At 38.0% G+C, this 24307-nt stretch overlaps 2 protein-coding genes across 2 annotated transcripts; both read right to left on the reverse strand.

Moving 5' to 3' along the window:
• Positions 1 to 495: 495 nt before the first annotated feature.
• Positions 496 to 7285, reverse strand: LOC108440041 (E3 ubiquitin-protein ligase TRIM39-like). The gene is made up of 6 exons (XM_017718745.2): positions 6711 to 7285; positions 4673 to 4768; positions 4320 to 4553; positions 4085 to 4223; positions 3919 to 3954; positions 496 to 2751 (listed from the first exon to the last, which is right to left on the reverse strand). Exons 1-6 carry the CDS (start codon positions 7257 to 7259, stop codon positions 2207 to 2209), a joined length of 1599 nt encoding a protein of 532 aa, XP_017574234.1. The 5' UTR covers positions 7260 to 7285; the 3' UTR covers positions 496 to 2206.
• A 2490-nt stretch (positions 7286 to 9775) lies between these two features.
• LOC108440035 (E3 ubiquitin-protein ligase TRIM39-like) lies at positions 9776 to 23741 on the reverse strand. Its single transcript, XM_017718739.2, has 8 exons — positions 23647 to 23741; positions 17475 to 18064; positions 16459 to 16554; positions 16115 to 16348; positions 15871 to 16021; positions 14657 to 14683; positions 14177 to 14263; positions 9776 to 12645 (listed from the first exon to the last, which is right to left on the reverse strand). Exons 2-8 carry the CDS (start codon positions 18060 to 18062, stop codon positions 12059 to 12061), a joined length of 1770 nt encoding a protein of 589 aa, XP_017574228.1. The 5' UTR covers positions 18063 to 18064; positions 23647 to 23741; the 3' UTR covers positions 9776 to 12058.
• Positions 23742 to 24307: the final 566 nt, after the last annotated feature.

The raw sequence follows: 24307 nt of genomic DNA on the forward strand, positions 1-24307 counted from the left end.
GTTAAAATATAAATATTTAAACCTGCTCTAGCAGAGCAGACTGTGATTAGTCTCGTGATCAAAACTTTTTTCTCATGTAATATCATGTTTGGCTTCAGTTTTGCCTGTTCAGATTATTTTTAATTATTTAAACAAGTTAGAAATATTTTCAAGTTATTATTGCAGATATACAAAAATGTAGCTCAATTACTCCAATAAACAAGTAAATGATCAATACAGTAACAGTAACAGTAACTCTTTTCACCCCTTCCCAGACTGCTCAGCTTGCTAATTGGTGCTCTCCTGCCTCTCCCCTTTACTCTGCCTTAGTCTTCAGGAACCTTTTCCTGCTAAACCTGTGTTAGAGGTTTGGCTCAAATATAGAACAGTAATGAGCTCCAACCTGACACTCACCCACACAATTAAAGAGTAAAACACAAATCTGAGGATAAGTGAGGATATGAAAATCATCACAGTACAGTACAGCAATTTTTGTTTATCCATTTTATTGCCGAAGGTATCCATTATTAAACAATATGTTAGAAAAACATAAAAAGCTTATGGAGACATTACAAATCATGTAAACATATTTATATCTGTATAAGACTTCCCTCTAAACTGTGGACACTGAGCTGTAAATTGTCTACGTTCACATTAATTGATTTGCAGCTGTATAAACTCCTATTTCTGGATTAAAAACAGCAGCGCTCTGCTTATCCTCACTTACCCGAGTGTCAGTTTTGTCTGGGTACACAAAGAATGTTTGAGTCAGTAGTAGAAGTGGCGAAACTGCGATCCAAGTAGGACACCAGCAGCCCAGAGCTCCTAATACAAGTAAGTTTCACTTCAGTTTCTCTGTAAATGCTCAATAGTTCCTCCTACTGTCCTGCCTAACAGAGGAAAGCAAAAGAGTGTGTGTGTGTGTGTGTGTATGTGATACGTGTTTCTATTATTATGCACAACTATGCACAATGCTTGTTTGTCATGTGTTGTTAGTCTATGCACCTTCACATACCACCGTTTTATTTTTATTTTATTTTTATCTCTGCTGTTCTGTTTTGGTTGGCCATTGCCATTATCATCTACTGAACGTGCTACAGAAGTGTTAGAGGGCAGGCTGTTATAGATTGTCATGTGTTACAGCTTAAAGATTTTTAAAGGGAATTTCAGTAGTTTTCCGTTTCTGGACAATCACTAAAATACAAACAGAGTCATTTAGAGTGGCTTGATGTGAAATGTTCAGTTGTAGAGAAATGTACAGATTCAGAAATGTTCACAGTGGCGTTTGGTGATAGGAACCAGCCTTTTCATAGGCGTTAATGCTTTTAAACACTGCTTCACAAAAGTTTATAACATCACTCTGAATGACTTTGTTTACGTCTCATTGATTGAATTATCTAGAAATTTTGAAACGTTGGTGGAATTCCCGTTTATAATACTGCTGCATGAAACAGCCTTTAAAAAAAATCAACAGGAGACTTTTTAATAGATTTACTCAACTCATTATCATAACCATGTTTACCTTCATTAAATCTTAATCTGTAATTGTACATCTTTCATTTTATTAATGACAAAAGACTTTGCAGTAAATGTTACCAGAAATTACACTGAACTGATCTGGAATTGTGTTCCAGCAGCAGCAGATGAATGAAAAAGGAAGGACTTATTCACTTTGAGTGATTATAATTAATGTGCAGCAAAAACAGAAGAAAAGTTGTTTCAGAAATGAATGACAGAATACTTAAAATCTAAAATCTCAGTCTAAGACAGTGAGATGTTTTTCAAATGTATTTTAAGCATTTGTGTGCATATGAGCTCATGAAGGGGAGCATTATTCGTTCCAATGATTTCAGAAATAAGGTTCTATATTATTATTATTAGTACAAGTAGTAGTAGTAGTAGTAGCAGTAGCAGTAGCAGTAGCAGTAATAATAATGAAATGACAGTTATGTAGTACTGAGAAAACACACATTTGTGATTACATACTTCTACTGTGTGACAGTATCACAAATTAGTTGCAAATTAATTCTATATAGTAGCATTTTTCTGGCAGTTGCCTTATCTTTTATCTTTTAAATGTCTGTGCAGTGCCTTATAAAATGTTTCCTGTCAACAAATTAGAAAAATTCATACATTGAAATTTTAAGGTTGGCTTTTAGTCTAAAGTTTTTTTTTTCTCACATCTTTCCATTGCAAACATATTAACTCTTTGAAGTTGAACTGCTTATCAATTCTTAGACACAAGTGAGATGATCAGTGGAGCTGAGTTTTTACCCCCATCATTATTACCAGGGCTGAAGAATGGATAGAGTTTCTCAGTGAAGGACTGACCAGTGAAAGAGTAGATATGAGATCTGGACTCCACATTATAAAAAGAAACCAGACCCTGCTCATAATCCACAAACACCCCCACCTTCTGGAGCTTCTCTCTCAGGTAGAGGGGAACCAGAGTAATATCATTAGCATCGTATTTATTGCCTTTTCTCAAAGACACAGTCCAGAATCCATTCTCAGGGCTCAGTGTAATTACCCCCTTCCTCTTAATGGACTCTCTGGACACTCCTAAAACCCAATCAGTTTTATCCCTGACCTGCACCTCATAGTAAAATCTGTCTGAGAAGAATCCTTCCTTTCCCAAGACATTACAGCATGTATCAAATCTTTGTGAGTCATCAGGTCGATTTTGTTGTCTGCAAGTGTGTCTCACTTGTTTTCCGTCATCAGACAGGATGAGATTGGGATGAGCTGTTTCAGGATCCAGCATCACATTCACTGAAAAAGATTAAGAACACTTGGAAGGTCCAAATATGGGCTGATGGATATATAGGGCTTGAGAATGTGTCTTATGGGTGATCCGCCATTGTTGCAGGGTAGTTGGTCTAGACTGATTCAGAATACCTGCTTACCTTGATTTTGCCTGATCTGTAGCTCACTACCATGTGGATCTACATTACTACCATATCAAAGCAAAATTAAGGAAAGCAGAAAATAAAGGAACTCAGAGTGCTAATAAACATCAAACACGAGCTCATTTTATCACATAGGTCTAATGGAATAAAAGGTTCAACACAATTTAGTAAATTTGTCGTTTTTGGTATCAGCTAATGAACGCTTCACAAACTCACTGCTGTCCAGCTCAATGGTTTGAGGTGAGGTAGTTTACAATATGACTAGGCTAGCATAGTTAGCTGAGGTGTCAGATTAGAATTTGTCCATTTCTCTTAAAGACTTGGGTGTCCTTCTAGTGTAAACTTCAATCCACACATGATTTACTATGAACATTTGTGGTATTTAAATTGGTACAGTACATTGTCATGAGTTTCCTAATTAACTAGGCTAGCAATGCTTGCTAACAAGCTACCATGGTATATGCCAGTGGCAGAGTTAAAAAGCCAGTAACTAAGTGAAATATGCTGATTACTGAATGAAATATGCCAGTAACGGAGACAAATATGCCAAATGGCTGAGTGAAAAATACTAGTTAAATATGCTAGGGGCTTAGTGAAATATCTCACTATGTTAGCAGAGTTAAATCTGTAGTGGCTGAGTTGAATAACTATTTGTGAACTGCAAATTGGCTTTGAGTGACTTGAAAATTCTAATTTACTTGAAAGAGTAGGTACTTAAGCCACACAACACCTATGAAAATGTCTGGAAAATGATGGGGTGGTAAGATTGGCATATCCATATCATTACTTGACTGGGAGTTTGTATGGATCCACATTGTCAATAAACCAATTTTTCCATATTCTGGTGTTTAACATTTCTCTGGAGTTTGTTAAGATAAAACTTTGAAAAGACAAAGATCAAACCCTGCCAATATAACAGAACAATCCCAAACTAGGTCACAATGTGATTACAATTCTCAAGCTCCTACAGACATTTCTAATAGGAATAATGGATAAAATGAATGTGAAGATGAGAGAAATATATACATACCTGCATACTCATTAGACCTCTTCATTTCTCTAAAAACTAGCCACATCAAAACATGAATTAGAACACTGTATAATTCATCAGCCATTAGATACTTTGCTCCTATATTCCAATGTGATAATCTCAGTTTCACATTATGTTCCATTGATTATCTTTAAAATGCTCTTACCAGCTTCATACAGCTTCTCATTCAGACTCTTCTGAAGTTCAGACAGAGTTTTCCTCACAGTCTCTACACTCTGATATGGTTCAAAATTGATGTCAGTCCAGTTGTTGGTGTGTGGAGGGGTACACAGTGATGGGTAAATCTACATTTCAGCAGGAGAGAGGAGAAATCCCTCAGCATGAGCAGTGTTGTTGTGTGATGTGCTGCATTGCAACTGAGCAGACAGAGGGACACTGACCTGTAGGAGGTGGAGGTGGTCCTCAGTGTGGGAGAGCTGCTCCAGCTCAGTGTCTCTCCTCTTTAACTTAGTGATTTCCTGCTCCAGCTCTTTAATGAGTTCTTCAGCCTGCTTCTCTGCTGCTTTCTGTTTCTCCTCCATTACCTCAAGCAGCTCAGCCTGGCTTCTCTCAATGGAGCGGATCAGAGCAGTATATACTTCAACACTGTCTGCTTTCTCTTTCTCTGTGTTTCTCTGATGGAAACAACATATTACTTTAATGTTTCACTATACTTGATCTAAATTCAATTTAAACATCATATGATCATGTTACCACACTGTCTCACATTTATGACTGCAGAGTCTTTACGCACTTTGCTGAGCTTTAATGAATGTTTAATCTTTTGAAGCTTCATCAGACGTTCATGAATCATCCACTGCATTTTGGCTTGCACTGGCCCCAGCTGTGTCTATAAACAAGAAAAGGAAGAGCAAAGACACAGTTGAATGCAAACGTTTATACACACCTGGTCAAATGACATGTTTTGTAAATTTTGTACACAAAAAAAAAAGTTAACATCTGCATGAAGCAAATTAATAATCCTTTCCATTATTTGATTATCAATTATTATTCATTATCAATGTCAGTATCAGTTCTACAAATTAAAAACGTTTTATTTGCAGAATGTCATATATTAAAAAAAATCAAATGTAGCATGTCTTCAGCCTGTCTTGTAAGGTCCAGATCATTACTCCACTCTTTTTGGGTGAACTTATTTGTCAATTGTAGACTATTCTAGAGTATAATAAATTGTGTGATTTTTTTAGAGTGCCTACATTCAACAGCCATTGGCTCAATTAAGTGGCTGTCTGAGGATCTGAAAGTAAAGATAACTGATTCCTAAGAAGCAAAAGAACACTTTCTGCTTGTGATTTTCAGTGTCTAAAATATCAACAAGAAAAGAGTTAAGGAGAACTGTTGAAGTCAAGCCAAAAATGTAAGACCAAGAAAAATCTAGGAAAAAAACTGCTTGTAGTCTAGTCAAGCATGCAAAGCAAAACCCCCCCGTCACTGCCAAGGAGCATTGGGAAGAATGCTCGAGACTGGTGATGTAAGCCTTGTGTGCAGTGTTTCTAGATGAACATTGTCTACACAGAAAAGACATCAGAAATTAACAATACCTGAAACCTCATCAAAAAGTAATTGTCTGAAGTATGCAGTATAACATTTATATAAACCAAAGGCATTGTTGAATCAAATTTTGTGGTCTGATAAAACAAAAATTTAACTCTTTGACTACAGTCACTATTTGGAGAAAAAGGGAGAAGCATTTCAATAAAAGAACACCTTGCCAAATGTTAAGCATGGTGATAGATCTGTTATGCATTTGGGTGGTGTATCGGCCAGTGTCACAAGAAATGTGAGGATAGAGGAGCAAAAGAATTCTACTAAATATCAACAAATAATGTCCCATGTTAGTGAAGAGACTGAAGAGAGTGACTTAAAAGAGGATAAATATCAAAACAAGACAATGATCCAAAACATCCATTAAAATTAGAAATGGCCTTCACCATCTCCCTCTTGAGTACTATACACTGATCAGGCATAACATTACGTTGTTTCTATGCTCATTGTCCATTTTATCAACTCCACTTACCACAAAGGTGCACTTTACAATTCTACAATTACAGACTGTTGTCCATCTGTTTCTCTGCATACTTTGTTTGTCCCCTTTTACCTAACAAGGTAATGGAGTGGACTGTAAGTGGACACAGTGTTTAAACTCCAGCAGCACTTCTGTGTCTGATCCACTCAGACCAGCACAACACACACTAACACACCATCAACATGTCAGTGTTACTGTAGCGCTGAGAATGATCCACCACCCAAATAGTACCTGCTCTGTAAGGGGTCATAGGGGTCCTGACCACTGAAGAACAGGTTAACAAAGTATACAGAGAAACAGATAGACTACAGACTACTTCTGTGTCTGATCCACTCAGACCAGCACAACACACACTAACACACCATCAACATGTCAGTGTTACTGTAGCACTGAGAATGATCCACCACCCAAATAGTACCTGCTCTGTAAGGGATCATAGGGGTCCTGACCACTGAAGAACAGGTTAACAAAGTATACAGAGAAACAGATAGACTACAGTCTGTAATTGTAGAACTACAAAGTGCTCCTATAGAGTAAGTGGAGCTGATAAAATGGAGAGTGAGCACAGAAACAAGGAGGTGGTCATAGTTTTATGCTTGATTGGTGTAGATACAATGTCTTGCTCAACAAGATGACCTATGAATATTGCTGAACTAGAGCCATTTTGCAAAGGAAAACCCTAAATTAAGAATATAAGTGTTAACTGAGACTTAATAATAATCATAGTGCATCAAAAACAACAGACCTTTGTCTTCCTGCTCTCTTCCTCTATCGGAACAGTGCTGTGAGTCTTGTGGTCTGTGTTAATACAGAAATCACACACATATTTCTGATCAACTCTACATAACATTTCCAGTGGTCTCTCATGCTTCTGGCATATGTAGTCCTCTAGGTTCTTCACTGGGTTTATTAGCTTGTGTTTCTTTAAGGCTGGGACTTGCTCATGAGGGTAAAGGTGAGTCTTACAGTAAGATGTCAAACACATCAGGCAGGATTTCAGGGCTGTCAGCCCGACTCCAATGCAAACATCACAAAGAACCTCAGGGTTATCCAGGCCACTCCTTTTAAAGTGATCCACAGCTTCTCTTAGTGTTGTATTCATCTCAAATTTAGGATCTACACATTTCTCTTTACAGAATGGACAATGCCAGTGTTGACTGATTCTCCAGTGTTCTGTAAGGCAGGTCTTGCAGAAGTTGTGTCCACATGGAGTGGAGACCGGATCAGTTAATACATCCAGACAGATAGAACACAGGAACTGATCTTCAGACAGGAAATCACTGACTGAAGCCATGACTGGGCAACTGGGCAAATCTAAAATCAGAAAAAAATTATTACAAAAATATTCAATGGAATTTCCATGACAGTATAAATCGACTCAGTGTTTAAGATTAAGTATGTTTGACAGCAACAAACAAATTCAAGACTTTTGTTAACCCCTCATCATTCTTTGAGACAAAATGAAGAAGAGATTTCAACAAAGTGAGCAATGTTTCAAGGTATTCATTTTACAGTCTAAAATGTAAATTTATACTTTTACATCAGAGTTGAAATGTAGTGATGTTACTCCTAATTATGTGCATCCATTTTCATGCCTGGTGTGTGCAGCACTGCAATGTTATTCACATGCACAAAGAAGAAAGAAATGTCCTGTGTTTTTGTTTTTACAGGTAGCCATAATGTCAGAGCAGCAGATTCAATGGGTGAATATTCAATTGCTACTATTCAATAGTTATGGTTACTATATTCAAATATAATAACTTACAACTTCAAATACATATGGACTTCAACTATACATTATAGTTATTATTCATGCACTCTTAAAATAAATATGACACATAATGTGGGGCCCTGTTACCTAAACAATCATCATTGCTGCCAGGTTTGGTATGTCTGCAAACAGAATTAACTAATGAAAAGAGGAAGGTCATTGTTAAGTCCTGTTTGATGCTGAGCTATTTTAGGTCTGTTCACATGAAAGTCTTACCTGATCACCTTTTCCTTTGAACTTACTGCTTAAGCTGTATTTTACATAACTGCATTGTTTTGGTGAGGCCATGGAGAAAGACTATTGACAGGCACTGAGAAGGTTCTGGCAAACTGTCAGGCGCCTCAGGAGAGGAATGCGGTTCCCGACCAACTCTGTATACAGTGGGGCTGGGGGGCTGATGACTTTGACTGGGGACATCATTGGATGGTGGAAGGAATACTTCAAGAGGAACAATGCGGGTTTTGCCCTGGTCGTGGAACATTGGACCAGCATTTTATCCTCACCAGGGTCCTGGAGGGTGCGTGGGAGTTCGCCCAACCTGTCTACATGTGTTTGTGGATTTGGAGAAGGCATTTGACTGCGTCCTTCGGGGGATCCTGTGGGGAGTGCTCCGGGAGTACGGGGTGAGGGGCTTGTTGTTACAGGCCATTCAGTTCCTGTACAAACAGAGCAGAAGCTTGGTTCGTATAGCCGGCAGTAAGTCAGATTGGTTCCCAGTCAGGGTTGGACTCCGACAGGGCTGTCCGTTGTCACTGCTTCTGTTCATAACTTTTACGGACAGAATTTCTCGGAACAGCCAAGTGGCGGAGCGTGTCCAGTATGGTGGCCTCAGGATTTCATGTCTGCTTTTTGCGGATGATGTAGTCCTGTTGGCGTCATCAAGCCGGGACCTCCAGCTCTCTCTGGACCAGTTTGCAGCCGAGTGTGAAGCAGCTGGGATGAAAATCAGCACCTCTAAATCTGAAACCATGGTCCTCAGTCAGAAAAGGGTGGAATGCTCTGTCCAGGTTGGGAGAGAATTCTTGCCCCAAGTGGAGGAGTTTAAATATCTTTTTTATCTTATTTTGTTCATGAGTGAAGGAAGGATGGAGCAAGAGGTTGACAGGCGGATTGGTGCGGCATCTGCAGTAATGCGGACCCTATACCAGTCTGTCATGGTGAAGAGAGCGCTGAGCCAGAATCTATGTTCTGACTCTCACCTATGGTCACGAGCTTTGGGTAGTGACCGAAAGAACGAGATCGTGGATACAAGCGGCTGAAATTAGCTTTCTCCGCAGGGTCACCGGGCTCTCACTTAGAGATAGGGTAAGAAGCTCAGCGATTCGGGAGAGGCTCGGAGTAGAGCCGCTGCTCCTCCACGTTGAGAGAAGCCAGTTGAGGTGGTTTGGGCATCTGGTAAGGATGGCCTCTAGATGCCTCCCTAGGAAGGTGTTCCAGACATGTACGATGGGGAGGAGACTCTGGGGAAGACCAAGGACACATTGGAGGGATTATATCTCTCGACTGTGTGGGGAACGCCTCGGTATCCCTCCAGAAGAGCTGGAGGAGGAGGTGTGGGAGAGGGGGCCTGGGCCTCTTTGCTTAGGCTGCTGCCCCCACGACCCGGACTTGGATATGCAGTTGAGGATGGCTGGATGGCACTGTATGAATGTGTTGAGTTCAAAACCACTAGAGGTGGGTTCAAGTCAAGATTGAGACCTAGATGCCTCGATTTAGTGTCAAGACCAAGACTTTATAGTAGTCGAGTTCAAGTCAAAACTGAGACTAAATTAAATATTTTTAGAATATAAAAAAGTAGAAATCAGAAAAAAGGAAATGAATTTGTAGTTCATTGTACATTGTCATTTATTATATGTGACATATATTTTTATCTCATATGTTGGTAAACACCAAAATAAATATTATATATCCTAAAGATATTACTAATCATTATTATATTATAGTTTTAGTGCAACTTCTTTTGTAACTTTTGGAAGCAAATGATGGTGGGGTCATTCTCTGGAACTTCTCTAAAAACATATTCACCACCTAAAGTCAACTGAACATAAACCAAACAATATCCATTTTTATTATGAAATGAAAACAAAGTCATAATAACATTTTGATTGGAACCAAAGAACATCAACAAATAAATAAGACACAGTTAAGCCATGTTGGAAAGATTAATTAGATCCTCACCTAGCAGTGAACAGATTTTATTTAAACATTTAGGGAAAGGACTGTTTATTTTTTTGTTGATATTTAATAACAGAAAAACTTTCCAGCTACCTCAAAATGATGCTGAGACTGAGACCATTAACTTATGCCCTTGGAACTAAGAGTACTCAAACACTCTGAATATAAGCTTTATAAGCACCAACATTCAACAATTTCCATCTTTTAAATAAAAAAGGACCCCTTTCTGCTATATTTGTTTCTTTTTCAGCTTTCCACTCACCTGTGTCAGTGTTGATTCGTTCACTCGCTCTCTCAGAATACAGAGACAGGGGGAAAGAGCAGTTAATGTGACTGGTGAGACGGATCTCGACATTATGCAGAAACTGTTTCCTGCTTATGATAATCACTCCATTCATTCCCTTTAAAGATGTCATATCATTACTTCTCCTTCAGTGACAGGAATAATCCAGGTATAATACATAAGTAGGATCACATGTAAATCATGAACAAACAGTGATGCTAACAAAGGAACTATGTGCTATTGTAGACTTTCCTGGCACCTTCTAAGTTTGATAGGTGCAATTTTTTAATAGTCAATTGATAACTCATTTCAATTACTGTAAAAGATTCAAATTTGTTTCCTCTGTGTTCTTGTTTCAGCTCATACACAATACTGACCTCTTTACTGTCACAAGTCATCTGAATATGAAATATCCTGGCATATGAATCTTTTATTTGATGTTCCAGCCAACTGCAATACAAGCTGTCAGGTGAGTCATAGATTATGGTTTTGCTTTGTATCCTTGTACTTAGTTTTTCTCTCAAAGAATAAATAGATCAGCATAATAAAGAAAGACAAATGTTTGCTTTTTGATCTGGTTGTATAATTGCATGAAGAAAGGGAAAGAAGGAGGACAAAAATGTTCTAAAAATGCAGAACAATGTGAAAGGTCTCCTATCTAAATAGTGTATTATTTTGATGATTATTATTATTAGTAGTAGTAGAAGTAGTAGTAGCAGTAGCAGTAGCAATAGTAGTATTGTTCATATTTATAGGTATTATTATTAGTAGTAGTATTGTTATTAAGTACTAATATTATTACAACTCATGACATTAAAGGAACTGGTTGGTTATGAAGTCTACAAAAGTGTTTATTACTGATGTGGGATTTGTCAAATGATGCTGATTATAGAAAGCAGAGGAAGAGAAAGCACAGAGAGATTTTAGTTAAGCTCTTTAATGAGTTAGTAGCCAACGGCTATCACGTTTTACTGGACATGAGTGTGTGCTATAAAGGAAATCAAAACAAATAATTAAAACCATATATATGGTTAGACAAGTCAGAAAATGAAAACATGCAATTGTTTAGGGTAGTCAATAAAAGCAGCACATATTTGATTATTATCATAAGAATAACAGTACAGTGTGCTAGGATACAGTCAGGTGAGATATTTCCCAAGTCTTCCCAATTTTTAGATTTTACTTTTTGTTTACTATAACTGTGCTACTATATACAGTAAGAGAGCAGCATATTTAATGTGGAAATGCATTTTCCAGGTAACAGGTAAACATTTTCAGCGTTCCTCCTTTTGCCATGTGTTTTTTGGCCCCAAAATGATTTGCATTCAAGATACATGTACTTCCTGTTTCAAAAACATTTCCTCAGTTTTACCTGCTATTGATGACATCTTAAGTGACAATATGTAAGATGTGACGATTTGGAGACCTCTCTAGGGAAATGTGTAATAGCATGCAACATGCAGAACATTTTGTAACATCAGTTGTGCTTCAGTCCACTTCCCCAAGCAGATGAATCTGATTATTGTGAGTGTATTGAAAAAGTTTTCAAAGAGAACTCAGCCAAAAACTGGTGAAAGACATGTCTTTTGAGCATGTAAGTGAATTATCTACTATTGTCATCATATCTTCATCAGTATGTTGTATAATGACTGTTTCGGGCTTTACAGGGAAACTCACAGCAGTGCATACACACTACATATTAGCATGTTGTTTTCTCTTCTGATTCAACTGTTAGCTCAAGCTTAACAATTCTTTCAATTAGGAATTGGAGTGTGGGGCTGACACTGGGCTTCACAAAAGAAATCTAGGGGAAACGCTGTAAAAATATTTGCAATGGAAAGATTTTACTTTTGCATTACATGTATTACATATATTTTTCAAATTGCCTCAGTGTAGCCAGGCCATTATATACATGAGAGATGATGAGTGGAGCTGAGTTTTTAGATCCATAAACCAAACCTGGGCAAAAGAATGGATAAAGTGTCTTAGTGAAAGACTGACCAGTGAAAGAGTAGATAGGAGACCTCTGGCCTGAGTCCTCCACATCATAAAAGGACACCAGACCTTCCTCATAATCCACAAACACCCCCACCTTCTGGGGCTTCTGTTTCAGGGAAAGAACCACACAAGAACCAGCACAAGCATAAAACTTATTCCCATTCCTTAGACGCACAGTCCACGTTCCATCTTTAGCGTTAGGATAGACCCGCCACGCCCTGTCAATGGATTCTCTGGCCACTCCAACATCCCAGTCAGTCTTCCCACTGACCTGCACCTCATAGTAAAATCTTCCCGAGGAGAATCCCTCTCTTGCTAAGACATAGGGATCACTTTCAAATCTTTTGGGCTTGTATGGGACATTTAGCCAAGTGCCTGAATAGCTCACTTGTTTTCCATCAGCAGACACAATGAGGTAGTTGTTTGCTGTATCAGGATCCAGAGTCACATCCACTGAAAATGTCAAACACAAAGAAGATATATATTACTAAATGTGTTTTCATGCAGAATTATGATCTGCACTGACCTTTGCGTGAAGTCATTGTAAAATAAAAATTTTAAGACATTTTAAGATCAATAAATGGAATGACTATTTAAAAACTGCATGTTGTGTTTACTCATGTTGTCTTCATCTTATATTAAGTAGTAAACATGGATATATGTAACTTCGCCTGTTAATAAAAATGAGATGCTAATTTTGAGTCCATTTAAGAAGACTCATGCTGAAAACCTAAATGTTTACTGGATATTCCAGTTTAAACAGGAAAAAGAGCAGTTTTGGTGAGTATTTCCAAATGGGTTGTAGAACAGTAAGTGATAGTACAAACCAAAGTTTAAAAATGGGAAAATGCAAATAAAAACAGAACGCAATGATTTATGAATCCATTCTGACACATTTTTGAATGAAAACAGTACAAAGACTTGCTATGTAAGCTTTATCTTATGAACTTCATTGTTTTTTGTAAACATATGCTCTTTCTAAAAACTGATGCTTCTAAATGTTCCAAAAAATTGGGACACTTGCAATTTAAGGTTATGGACATTGTGAAATGTTAAAAAAACACTTGAATATTAAAGGGTCATCTAGGAAGGGTTTAGACCTTTATGAGTGTGGATGGGTATAGGCTCGCCACATTGCCAAAAAAGCATCAATTCAAGTATTATAAATATTTGACCCCTACAGTATATAATATAGTCTACAGATTCAGAGGATCTAGAGAAATCTCTGCGTGTAGTAGGCAAGACTGAAAACTACAACTGAATGCTAATGACCTTTGACCCCTCAGACGGCTCTGCACTAAAAACCTCCTGTCAATAATATCACCACATGGGCTTAGGAATACTTTGAAAACCTGTTGTCAGTACACACTGACCATCATTGCACCCATAAATGCAAGTTAAGACTGTATTCTGCACAGCGGAAGTCATACTCAACACCCAGAAACACTGCTGACCTCCCTGGGCTTCAGCTCATCTGAAATGGACTGATGCACAATTGGAAGGTGTATGGTGGCCTGATGAGCCCATGTTTCTGAGTGTTTATGGAAATAATGGATGTCATTGATGTAACACAGTGGTAAACATTCCTGTCCCAACTTTTTTGGAATGCGTGGCAGGCATCAGATTTGGAATGAACTATCATAAGGTAAAACATTAAATTAAAGAATGAAAACATTTTCAATTTGATACAGCATAGAGGAAGATTACTAGTCACTGCTATCTTTAATGGCATTTCACATACGGATCCAACTTTTCTGGAATTGAGTTGTGTATTTTCCCATGCTTGCTCGGCCTTGGTGAAGTCTGATGGAAGACTATATAAAAATAATAATTATGTCTTTTAAACTGTGTGCTATAATAAATCATGCTCAATATGACAAACTTACAAGATAAAAGGGTAAATTTTGATTTCTGGTTGAATGTAATTAATAAAACATGTACATTTGAGTGTGTCACTGTTAAAAGAAATTAAATTATAGTATACCGGCATAGAACAGGAGCCATAAGTTGCAAGACTGGAATACACCAAGGAAAGCAAATAGAAGTATTATTAGAAGCAGCACTCCCCAGTCTGTGATAAAAAAAACAAACAAACAAAAAAGAGCTGTCAAAAACAGTTAACCAATTCATGTCCTACAACTAAAGTGATATGTGATAAAACATCTAACATCACTCTTTTGAATGTTTAAATTACGCTTTTATTAACTTAATTTGGACTTTCTGTTAAAGTCAGTAGTTCCATTTGAAAAAAAGATTTTATGACAAATGATAAACACTTTTTAGCCATATGGTTTGACTGATTTGAAAGTCTACTTTAGATTTGTGCTAAGGTAAGCTTAGAGAGGATATGGACGAAAGGAAATGTAAAACTTCAGATATGTACATTAGTGGGTTAATCAAGCAATCCAACTGCCAAAAATACTCCAACAATTCTTCTAAATTAACGTTAGATGGATCACTGTACCTGTTTCCCTCTGTTGACGCCTCTGCTCTAAAAACACAGAATAACATGATCAGTAATGACATTTTTAACAAATATGTATACCACATAATTATGCTTTTGCCAGTGATGGTAAACTGAATATGTTAATTTGTTACTTAAGTAATTCATATTTTCTGGTTTATTATGTGTTTATTATGTCCATTGATTAATTCAGTACTGTAGAACTGTACACTGCTTAACAACAATCTGGTCCGAGACTGAGATTTCAGATTAATACTATTTTTATAATAAATAATGGGCAGTCCAGATATTTCTGCCACAAATGAAAATGGATTCTTTTCAAAACCTCCCGTTTATAAATGATTCAGCCAAATATGATGGGAGTGTAAATGCTAGTGTACATCATAGGCATGGGTTTAGCTATAACAGACTTGGGGGCAAGTTGTTATTCCTCAAAAAAGTCTGATGGATTAATGCAAACAAAATTATACAATACAATTCTCTGTTTGAGACACTAAGTTAAATACATAAAATATCTGCATCAATGTAAATATAATTTCTGAAAATGCGAAAAGCAACATTGCGTTACTAACCCTACTGTATGGAGGCTGTACTTTAGCCTGACTGGCTCTCACTGTGTGCTGATTATCTGCTTCAAAACAGATTAAAATAACATAACTGTAATCAAAATATACTAATAAAAACTGGAATAAAGTTACGTTTATGGTCCTTAGGGTCTTTGGGGTGAATCTTGTCTGTCTGTCTGTGTGATTACTGTCACAATTTGCAGATGACATTGCTATGGGAGTATGAAAAAAACTGTTTAACTACCTACTTTTGGATTTTTTATGTTTTTTCCATGCAACTGGTTGTGACCATGTGACTGAATTACTCAAAACATAAAGCCTGAGAATGAAGGCACCACTAAATGAGTGAGTTATTAATTTCTATGTATGTAATTATATTATAATAAGTTATACCTGACATTTTGGGTACGTTTACAAAAAATCCATAAAATAAGCAAGGCACCATTATGGGACACAGTTAATAGCAAGCATGGTCATGAAACTGTAGAGTGCATCTTAAAGCAGGTACATTTTATCCCCCATATCACTGATGTTTTAAATTAAACCCGTCTAAATACAAAACTTTAGAACCTAAAGGGATACACAAAGACATAAAAACAGCAGAGCAGTTAGACAGTGTTTTTCAAGCTAGATTTGGTGCTCACTTACTTAATTTCTGTATTTCCTTTACTATTTCATCACTGAGGGTTGTCCGAAGCTGTGAAAATGATCTCCTCAGAATTTCCTCACTGGAATGAGTGTTGAGTCTGATGTCCGCCCAGTTGTTGGTGTGTGGAGGGGTACACAGTGATGGGTAAATCTGCAGTCCAGCAGGAGAGAGGAGAAATCCCTCAGCATGGGCAGTGTTATGTGATGTTATGTCTTGTTATTGAATACACAGAGAGACACTGACCTGAAATTTTTGGAGATTATTTTTTACATTTGAGAGTTGGTCCAACTCCATATCTTTAATCTGCAACTCAGTGATTTCCTGCTCCAGCTCTTTAATGAGGTCTTCAGCCTGCCTCTCTGCTGCTTTCTGCTTCTCCTCCATCACATCAAGCAGCTCAGCCTGGCTTCTCTCAATGGAACGGATCAGAGCAGTGAAGAGTTCAGCAGCACTTGCAGTTTTATCATCTGTGCTTTTCTAGTGGAAGAAGTGCGGTCATGCTGTTATCATCTCTAGCAGCTGCTCTGTTAGCATAATCATAAACTGGGCATCAAAAAGCAACGATGAAGAAATATTTTGAGACTCACTTTGCTGAGCTCCACTGAATGTTTGATCTTGTCTGTCTTCTCCAATCTGTCTTGAATCATTTTCTGCACTAATGTCTGGATTTTTTCCCTCTGAGCCTATGGACAGAAATTTTATGACCATTTACATGAAATCTTTTTACTTGACCAAATTTGCAGAATTGAAGATGACTTTCCTTTTACTTAAAAGTAGCTAAGATGGGCAGAGAACTTTAATATAATGAATCACATTTTTTTTATGTGAATACATAATTTTTACTCCTTAGACAGTTGATCAATCACATGATAAACTAACAATAAAATTAACTGAAAAGATTTACATACAGTTGACTAACAAACTCTTCACAAACTTGCTGTTTTCTGGCTGGGTGCAAGTAAGCTATGCTATGACTAAGCTAGTAATTTTAGCTGTCAGACGATTAGCCTTTCTGTCACTTTAAGACTTCAGACTGACTGCCCCTTCAGTTCATTTGACTCACCTGTTACCCAACATGGGGTATAATATTGTAAAGTACAGTAATATTGTCTTTAGATTACAAAATTTTATCAGCCGAACTATGCCAAAATAAGTGAAATCCATCAATAACCATGTGGAATATAACAATAATAACCAAGCGAAATATGGCAATAGCTGAAATTGTACATCATATGAATCGTCTCTGGTTAAATATGCCAGTGGCTTAGTGAAAAATGCCAGTAGCGCAGTCAAATTAAAGACCACATGAATTTTGGCTAAATATGGTAGTGCTTGTGTGCAATATGGCAGTAACTGAGTTACATCTGCAGCGGCTGAGTGAAATGTGTCAGTAGGTTAACTGAGTTAAAGTGGAATAACCATCAGTAAACTGTACAGGCACTTAAACACATCAGCTAGGAAAATGTGAATATCCAGATCACAACTGCGCTATGGATGAATCCACGCTGTCAAAAGGCTAAATTTATCATTATATAGTTGTTTGGCATTTTACAGTGTGTGACTGGTGGGATTAAATAGATCAAAACATCATTTTAGTCATTACCTCCAACTCACCACTCGCCTCCTCTATGGGAACAGTGTTGTGAGTCTTGTGATCTCCTTCAGTGCAAAACAGACACACACATGTCTGATCATCTCTACAGAACAGCTCCAGGGGTCTCTCATGCTTCTTGCATATGTAGTCCTGCAGGTTCTCCACTGGGTCAGTAAGTTTGTGTTTCTGGAGAATTTGAATGTTCTTATGTGGCTCTAGGTGACTCCCACAGTATGACGCTCCACAGTTAAGACAAGACTTCACAGCCTTCTTTTTGACACCAGTACAAGCATCACACAGGACTTTGGTTAGTTTGGAGGTACTGTCCTCTGCAGAGCTGCTGGCATTGAGCTCAGCTGATTTTCTAAACTGAGCAGCTGTTTCAGAGATGAAAGTGTTGACCGAGAGATCTGGCCTGTTCTCAAAACTCTTGTTACACAGTGGACAGTGGCAGTAGTCACTGTTGTCCCAATATCCTCCAAGGCATTTTTTGCAGAAGTTGTGTCCACATGGAGTAGAGACTGGATCAGTAAACACATCCAGACAGATACAACACACCAACTGCTCTTCAGACACAACGCCGCTGGAACAAGCCATGTCTGAGGAGAAAAGGTAGTTTTTAATACCTTGTGTAGCACATATCCAAATCAGGTACAATGATTATGCATCAGAGAAATGAAGGAACAGATGCAAGTACTGTGTTTTAGGAATTACAATAATCCACCTTAATCTAAATAAGATCAATTGCAGATTTACCTTTTTTAAACGCACAAGAAGGATCAGGATACCTTTATGTGAGCCTTTGTCAGACTGAAAAGCCATTTCCATACTGATTATGTGTAACATGTGCCACTTTTCTGAATCACATTGTCTATGGGAATACATAATTTTTACTCCTTAGATAGCCAATGAACCAAACTACATACATCTTGATAAAATGTTTTGGAAAAACTAGTGACAATATTATATTTCATATTCTTGGCAATTGTGACCTCTGAGAAGTCAACATATTTACCTCAAACTTGCTGTTTTCTGGCTGGGTGCAAGTAAGCTATGCTATGACTAAGCTAGTAATTTTAGCTGTCAGACGATTAGCCTTTCGGTCATTTTAAGACTGACTGCCCCTTCAGTTCATTTAACTCACCTGTTACCCAACATGGGGTATAATAAAGTACCGTAATATTGTCTTTAGATTACAAAATTTTATCAGCCAAACTATGCCAAAATAAGTGAAATTTTATTTTTTATCTGTGACACATTCATGAGGGAGGACATACAAGCAAAAACAAACAGGTGGATAGACAAAAAAATGATAAAAAAAAACTAAAATTTAATAAAATAAAACAAGAAAGAAGAAAAAAGGAACATAAGATTAATAATAACAATAATAACAACAATAATAATAGTAGTAGTAAGAAAAGTGGACTTGATGAAAGGTAGTGTGTAGGTAGAATTCAGCATGTGTGTGAGTGAGTGGGTGTGGTAATAAAGGGTGTAGAGTTTATGATTGTATAGAATAGTTTAGAACTGGGTATTGGATCTCAGTATATCAGCTTCTTCAGTAAAGTTGATTTAGTGGAAAATTACTGTTGTAAGAAGTTAATAACTGGTGTCCAGGTCGCGTCATACTGAATGTTTTTGTGTTTGATGGAAGCAGATATTTTTTCCATAGATAGATGTTGTAGTAGTAATCTTCTTTTCCAGTAGGTGACAGTAATGGCGTTTTTTTATCTTCCTGTTCATGAGGATGGTTTTCTTGGCGATGGTTAGGGCTGTGAGGAGGGTGATGGAAGTTTTCTTTGTCATATAGATTGTTGATATGTCGCCTAACAGACATAATTCAGGGCATAGGGGAATAGTAAAATTTAGACAGAGCGCTAATTGATTAATAATTTCTTGCCAAAAATGTTTTATAGGTGTTCAGTGCCACATGGCATGGATATTGTTATCTGTGGTATTCAGTGTGCAATGAGAGCAGATTGCAGTGCTGGTAAATCCCATTTAAACACCTTTTGTCCAGTGTAATGTATTCTATGGGTGTTTTATATTGTAAGAGCTGTAGATTAGATCCTGAGATCAGATTTATATTATTTCTGCATATCTGTAGCCAGATCGGCACTGGGAGTGATGAATAGATCTTCTATCCATTGTGTAATCGGCAAGGTTATTTTTGCGTCTGATGTAGAAATTAATTAAGTATATTTTTGACGAGTTTGTTTGGAGAGGATATACTCAAAGATTGAAATTGCAAGGGGTAGATCTAATAGATTTTCAGTCCCTTTAATTATGGAGCACAGTAAGGATTTTAACTGGAATCTGAGGAACTGATTGGTGCCAGTGCTGTGGATCTGGTTGAGATATGAGAATGATATCAGGGTGCTGTTGTGGAAGATATGTTTAATGTGTGTAATGCCGTTATCAATCCAGGACGTAGAATGCAGTGTTTTTTTTATTTAAAAGGAGGTCAGGGTTATTCCAGATGGGGGAGTTAATATTCAGAGAGAGAGGAGAGTTTGTGATTTTGAAATTATGATATGGTATCTAAAGTCTTAAACCAGGTTACTGGAGGCTGAAGAGGTATCAATGAAAATAAATAATTTTTTCTGGGTAGTATTGTCATTTTGATTATAGCTATTCTACCTATGAGGGAAAGGGGGAAGGTTTATCTATCATTGAAGGTCATCACTTATTGTTTTGAGAAGGGGGATGTAATTAAGTTTGGGTAATTCTGAAAGCTGGGGGGAAATTTTGATACTGAAATATGCAATGAAATTAGTGCTTATTGGAATAGAATGTGTCTGTAGTGCTGTATGACAATGGTTCTTATCTATTGGTAGAACAGAAGATTTGGACCAGTTAATTGAGTAGTCTGAGACTTCAGAATAAATTATGATAGTTTGCATAATTTCTTTTATTGAGTAGAATGGCTTTTGTAAGAAAAGTAGGATGTCATGTGCACATAAGCTAATTTTATGTTGAGTGTTTAACGTCTGAATACCTTCAAAATTGATATTTTGGCGGATTGCTGCAGCTAATGGTTCTATCTTCTTTTTCTTTCGGCTGCTCCCTTTAGGGGTTGCCACAGCGGATCATCTGCCTCCATCTTGCCCTGTCTTTCCATGATAGAACAGTTTGAATCCACCTCCAATGTTCCTGGCCTTGCTTTCTTTCCATCTGGTCTCCTGGACACACAGAATATCTACCTTCCTTCTCTCCATCATGTCTGCAAGCTCTCTGCCTTTACCAGTCATTGTCCATATGTTCAGAGTCCCTACTCTAACCTCCACACTCCTGCCTTTCCTTCTCTCTCGCTGCCTTCTAACCCGCCTTCCTCCTCTCCCCTTTGATGGTCTTCGACCTACAGTAGTCCAATTTCCACCGGCACCCTGCTGGTCAACAGCACCGGGGGCGGTCGTTGTTAACCTCGACCGATCCGGTATGGCAATCATATTTGTGATCCGCATGATAGTTTTGGCTCAAGTTTTATGCCGGATGCCCTTCCTGACGCAACCCTCACCATTTATCCGGGCTTGGGACCGGCACCAGAAGTACACAAAGTACACCCCTAATGGTTCTATAAATATATAAGTGGATTATATAATCCTATAAATATTATAAGCAAATAAGTGGAGAGAAAGAGAGCATCCTTGTCTAGTGCCTCTGTGAAGAGTGAAACGCTGTGATATTACGATGTTATGGCCATGGGTGAGGTGTATAAAATCTTAATCCATTGGATAAATGACTCTCCGAAGTCAAACCTACATAATGTAGCAAACAGAAACTTCTGATTTACTTTGTCAAAGGCTTTTTCTGCATCGAGGGTTACAACTGCTGTTCGTGACTCCTGGTCAGCAGCATAATGGATAATGTTGAGTAGCCGGCGCATATTAGTGGAAGAGCGTCTGCCTTTGGTGAAACCTGTTTGGTAAGGATGAATAAGAGATGGAAGAGCTGTTTCTATTCTATTAGCTAATGCCTTTCTTATGATTTTTATATCTGTAATGATGAGTGATACAGGCCAATAACTGCTTGGTATGGTGGGATCTTTATTGGGTTTGAGGTGGAGAGAAATTGTGGCTGTATCCATATCAGTGAGAAATCTCAAATTTTGTTTGATTTCCATTGTTAATTTAATGAAGATTGGTGCTAATATTTGCCAAAAATGTTTATAAAACTCAGTTGGGAAATCGTCTGGACCTGGTGCTTTGTAAAATTCTTCTAAAGATATTGGTTCTTCTAGTGACTGCAGTTGTTCTGCTGTTAGTTTTGGTACTTTAATATTTTTGAGAAAAGTATTTATATCTTCTGGTTTTGGGTCATGGTCTGATAATAAAAACAAAAGCTTTTCATAATAATTTATGAATGTGAATGATTGAATAATTTATTTCAACTGGGGTCTGCATAATCTTTCCCACTGGGTCCTTGATGGCTGGAATTATAGTTTTTTCTCTGTTTCTTTTAATGAGATTTGCTAAGAATTTGCTAGATTTATTACCATAGTCAAAGTTTTCATGTCTTAGTCTTTGTAGTAAAAATTTAGTTTTCTCATTTATCAGTTTATTCAGCTGGAATTTATACATCCTTTATTCTTTATGTATTTCTTCTGTGGGTTTATTTACTATTGTAATTTCTAATTCTTTATTTTTTTGCTCTAATGTTACTTTTTCTATGTTCTTTTTCTTATACATGAAATATGATGTTATTTTCCCCCTTAATACTGCCTTTCCAGTTTCCCATAATATTGTAGATTGGAATTCTGGGGAGTCATTTATTTCTAGGAAGGATGCCCGTTCTCCTTTGAAGTAGGTTGAAAATGCAGCATCATTAAGCAAAGATGTATTAAAACGCCGCCAAGGACTGGTTTATGTTGTTTTTCTTCCCAGATGACTGAAACAGGGGCATGGTCGCTCATTGTAATGGGGTGGATTTGTGTATGCTTGATATTTTGATTGAGTGAGTTGCTTATTAGAAAACAATCTTAGCTGTATCGGGTGGGAGTTTCCTTCATTTGTTTATTTTCTTTCATTACGGCTGACGGGTGGGATGCGAGGCTGCTAACGGAGGTCTGCAGGGTTTTGATTTCTTTAGACGGCTCAGTGATTTGTTGCTGGCTGAACTCCAGGCTGTCACACAGCGCTTGGAATTGTTCGTGGAGAACTTCAGAGTGAAACTCTCGCATCGAGACTGCTCGGTTTGTTGTCGATGGACTGAAGATGTCCCTGACCTCTAAGTGTAGCGCAGCTTTTGTTTGAAGCTCTGGGTCTTCCGGTGAGCTGGGTAGACGCGGTCCTTTGCCGGTAGGAGTTGGGTTCATCTTGGTTTTGTTTTCCCCGTCTTCTTATTCATGATTCGTGAGTATCAGTTGATGGTAGTACTGATCGATTCCTCTATTGCTTCCAGGTCGTTAGGATGAAAAGTAGGATTTTTATGCGAGAAGAGGACATTTCGGGAGTATTTGCAATGTATGGGCTGTATCTGGCCTTCCGCCCAAAGACTGCTGGGATAGGCTCCAGCACCCCCCCCCCGACCCTGACAGAGAAGCGGCTCAGAAAATGGATGGATGGATGGATGGATGGGCTGTATCTGTAGGCCGTCATCCTGTTGTTCGCGCACTGTCTCGCGGGAGTACGCGTTAGCGTGCCATGCAGCTAAGCCGTGATTATGTGTAACTTGTGCCACTTTTCTCCTGGCTCTGCAAGCCCCCCACTCCCCACCCCCCGTTATCCGCATTAATCTGTCAGAAACCTTTTCCTGTTGAACCTGAAGGTCGTTTGGAGGGTTGTGCTCAAGCACCAAGGAGCTCTAAACCACACGACTGGAGGGTAAAGCGCATGAGTAAAACGTGTGCCAGGATAAGCGTGAAGAGCAGAAGCATCAGAGTGGCGTCGGACTGGTTTTCAGGGCTACATTTGGCGCTCACTTAGTTGTGTTTTAATCCATGTCATCGTTGAGCTGCAGGGGTTCCATTGGCAGAATGTGATATGAAATAGGACATTATTGCGATACACAACGCGGCAAATTACTGTAAACAGGTTTGTGTCTGTATAAATCTTCCCTCTCGCTGCCCACTGTGTGAACCCAGGTTACGCGATTTGCAGTTATGTAAACTCCTGTCACACCTACCTGGATTAAATACCACTATACACAGAAACAACAGCAGCTCTCTCGACTTATCACTTACCTGAGTGTGCACACTTCCCCAGAACTTGTTCAAAACGTAAACAGACCAGAGCTACAAGAGAAGGTTCACTTTCGTTTCTGTATAATAGCTCAATAGCTCCCCCTACTGCCCCACGTGTCTTCCTTCTCGTCCTGTTAGTGTGTTCATATGAGTGAGAGAGGGAGAGATTATAGTCTGGTTTTAAAAACGTGAGATAAATTTGGTCTTAGAACGCCTCTTCAAAAACTCCTGATAATTGTGACTACACCATTTGACATCAGCTCTTTCAATTGTTTCCTAAGTCAAGAGATTGCATTAGTTTCTTCTTAATTCTTCTAATATTCCTTATGTACAACATTATTACACTCATGTTTTTATTTTACAAAAATTTTATTTTACATGCCTTTTTATTTTTACATGCCATTAGTGTGACTATATATAGTTGTTGTCATAAGAAAACCTTGTATCTCCATTTTTGACATTTTTCAGTTTTTGACATAATTCGAAAATACCCGTGACCCACTGTGGTGTGTGTAAATTTCACAATGATTGGACCAGAATAAATTACCCAAAATGACTTGGGAAAAAATCTGGTTCCATTGAGTAAAGTAGGTTTTTTCCTTCTCCTGTAAAATTGCCATTTTGGAGATACAAGGTTTGGTTCCGTCAACAGCAGTATATA

The sequence above is a fragment of the Pygocentrus nattereri genome, chromosome 2 (genome assembly GCF_015220715.1).
Source record: "Pygocentrus nattereri isolate fPygNat1 chromosome 2, fPygNat1.pri, whole genome shotgun sequence".
In the NCBI taxonomy this organism is placed as follows: domain Eukaryota; kingdom Metazoa; phylum Chordata; class Actinopteri; order Characiformes; family Serrasalmidae; genus Pygocentrus; species Pygocentrus nattereri.

Bases quoted from the DNA above. Each gene is read 5' to 3' on its own strand.
- LOC108440041 (XM_017718745.2), bottom strand. From the start codon at position 7,259: ATGGCTTCAGTCAGTGATTTCCTGTCTGAAGATCAGTTCCTGTGTTCT. The intron at 4,554-4,672 runs GTGCGTAAAGAC...TGTTTCCATCAG, and splicing joins ATTCATTAAAGCTCAGCAAA to AGAAACACAGAGAAAGAGAA. The intron at 4,224-4,319 runs GTCAGTGTCCCT...GCTGAAATGTAG, and splicing joins ACCACCTCCACCTCCTACAG to ATTTACCCATCACTGTGTAC.
- LOC108440035 (XM_017718739.2), bottom strand. From the start codon at position 18,062: ATGGCTTGTTCCAGCGGCGTTGTGTCTGAAGAGCAGTTGGTGTGTTGT. The intron at 16,022-16,114 runs GTCAGTGTCTCT...GCTGGACTGCAG, and splicing joins ATAATCTCCAAAAATTTCAG to ATTTACCCATCACTGTGTAC. The intron at 14,264-14,656 runs GTACAGTGATCC...TTTTTATCACAG, and splicing joins GCGTCAACAGAGGGAAACAG to ACTGGGGAGTGCTGCTTCTA.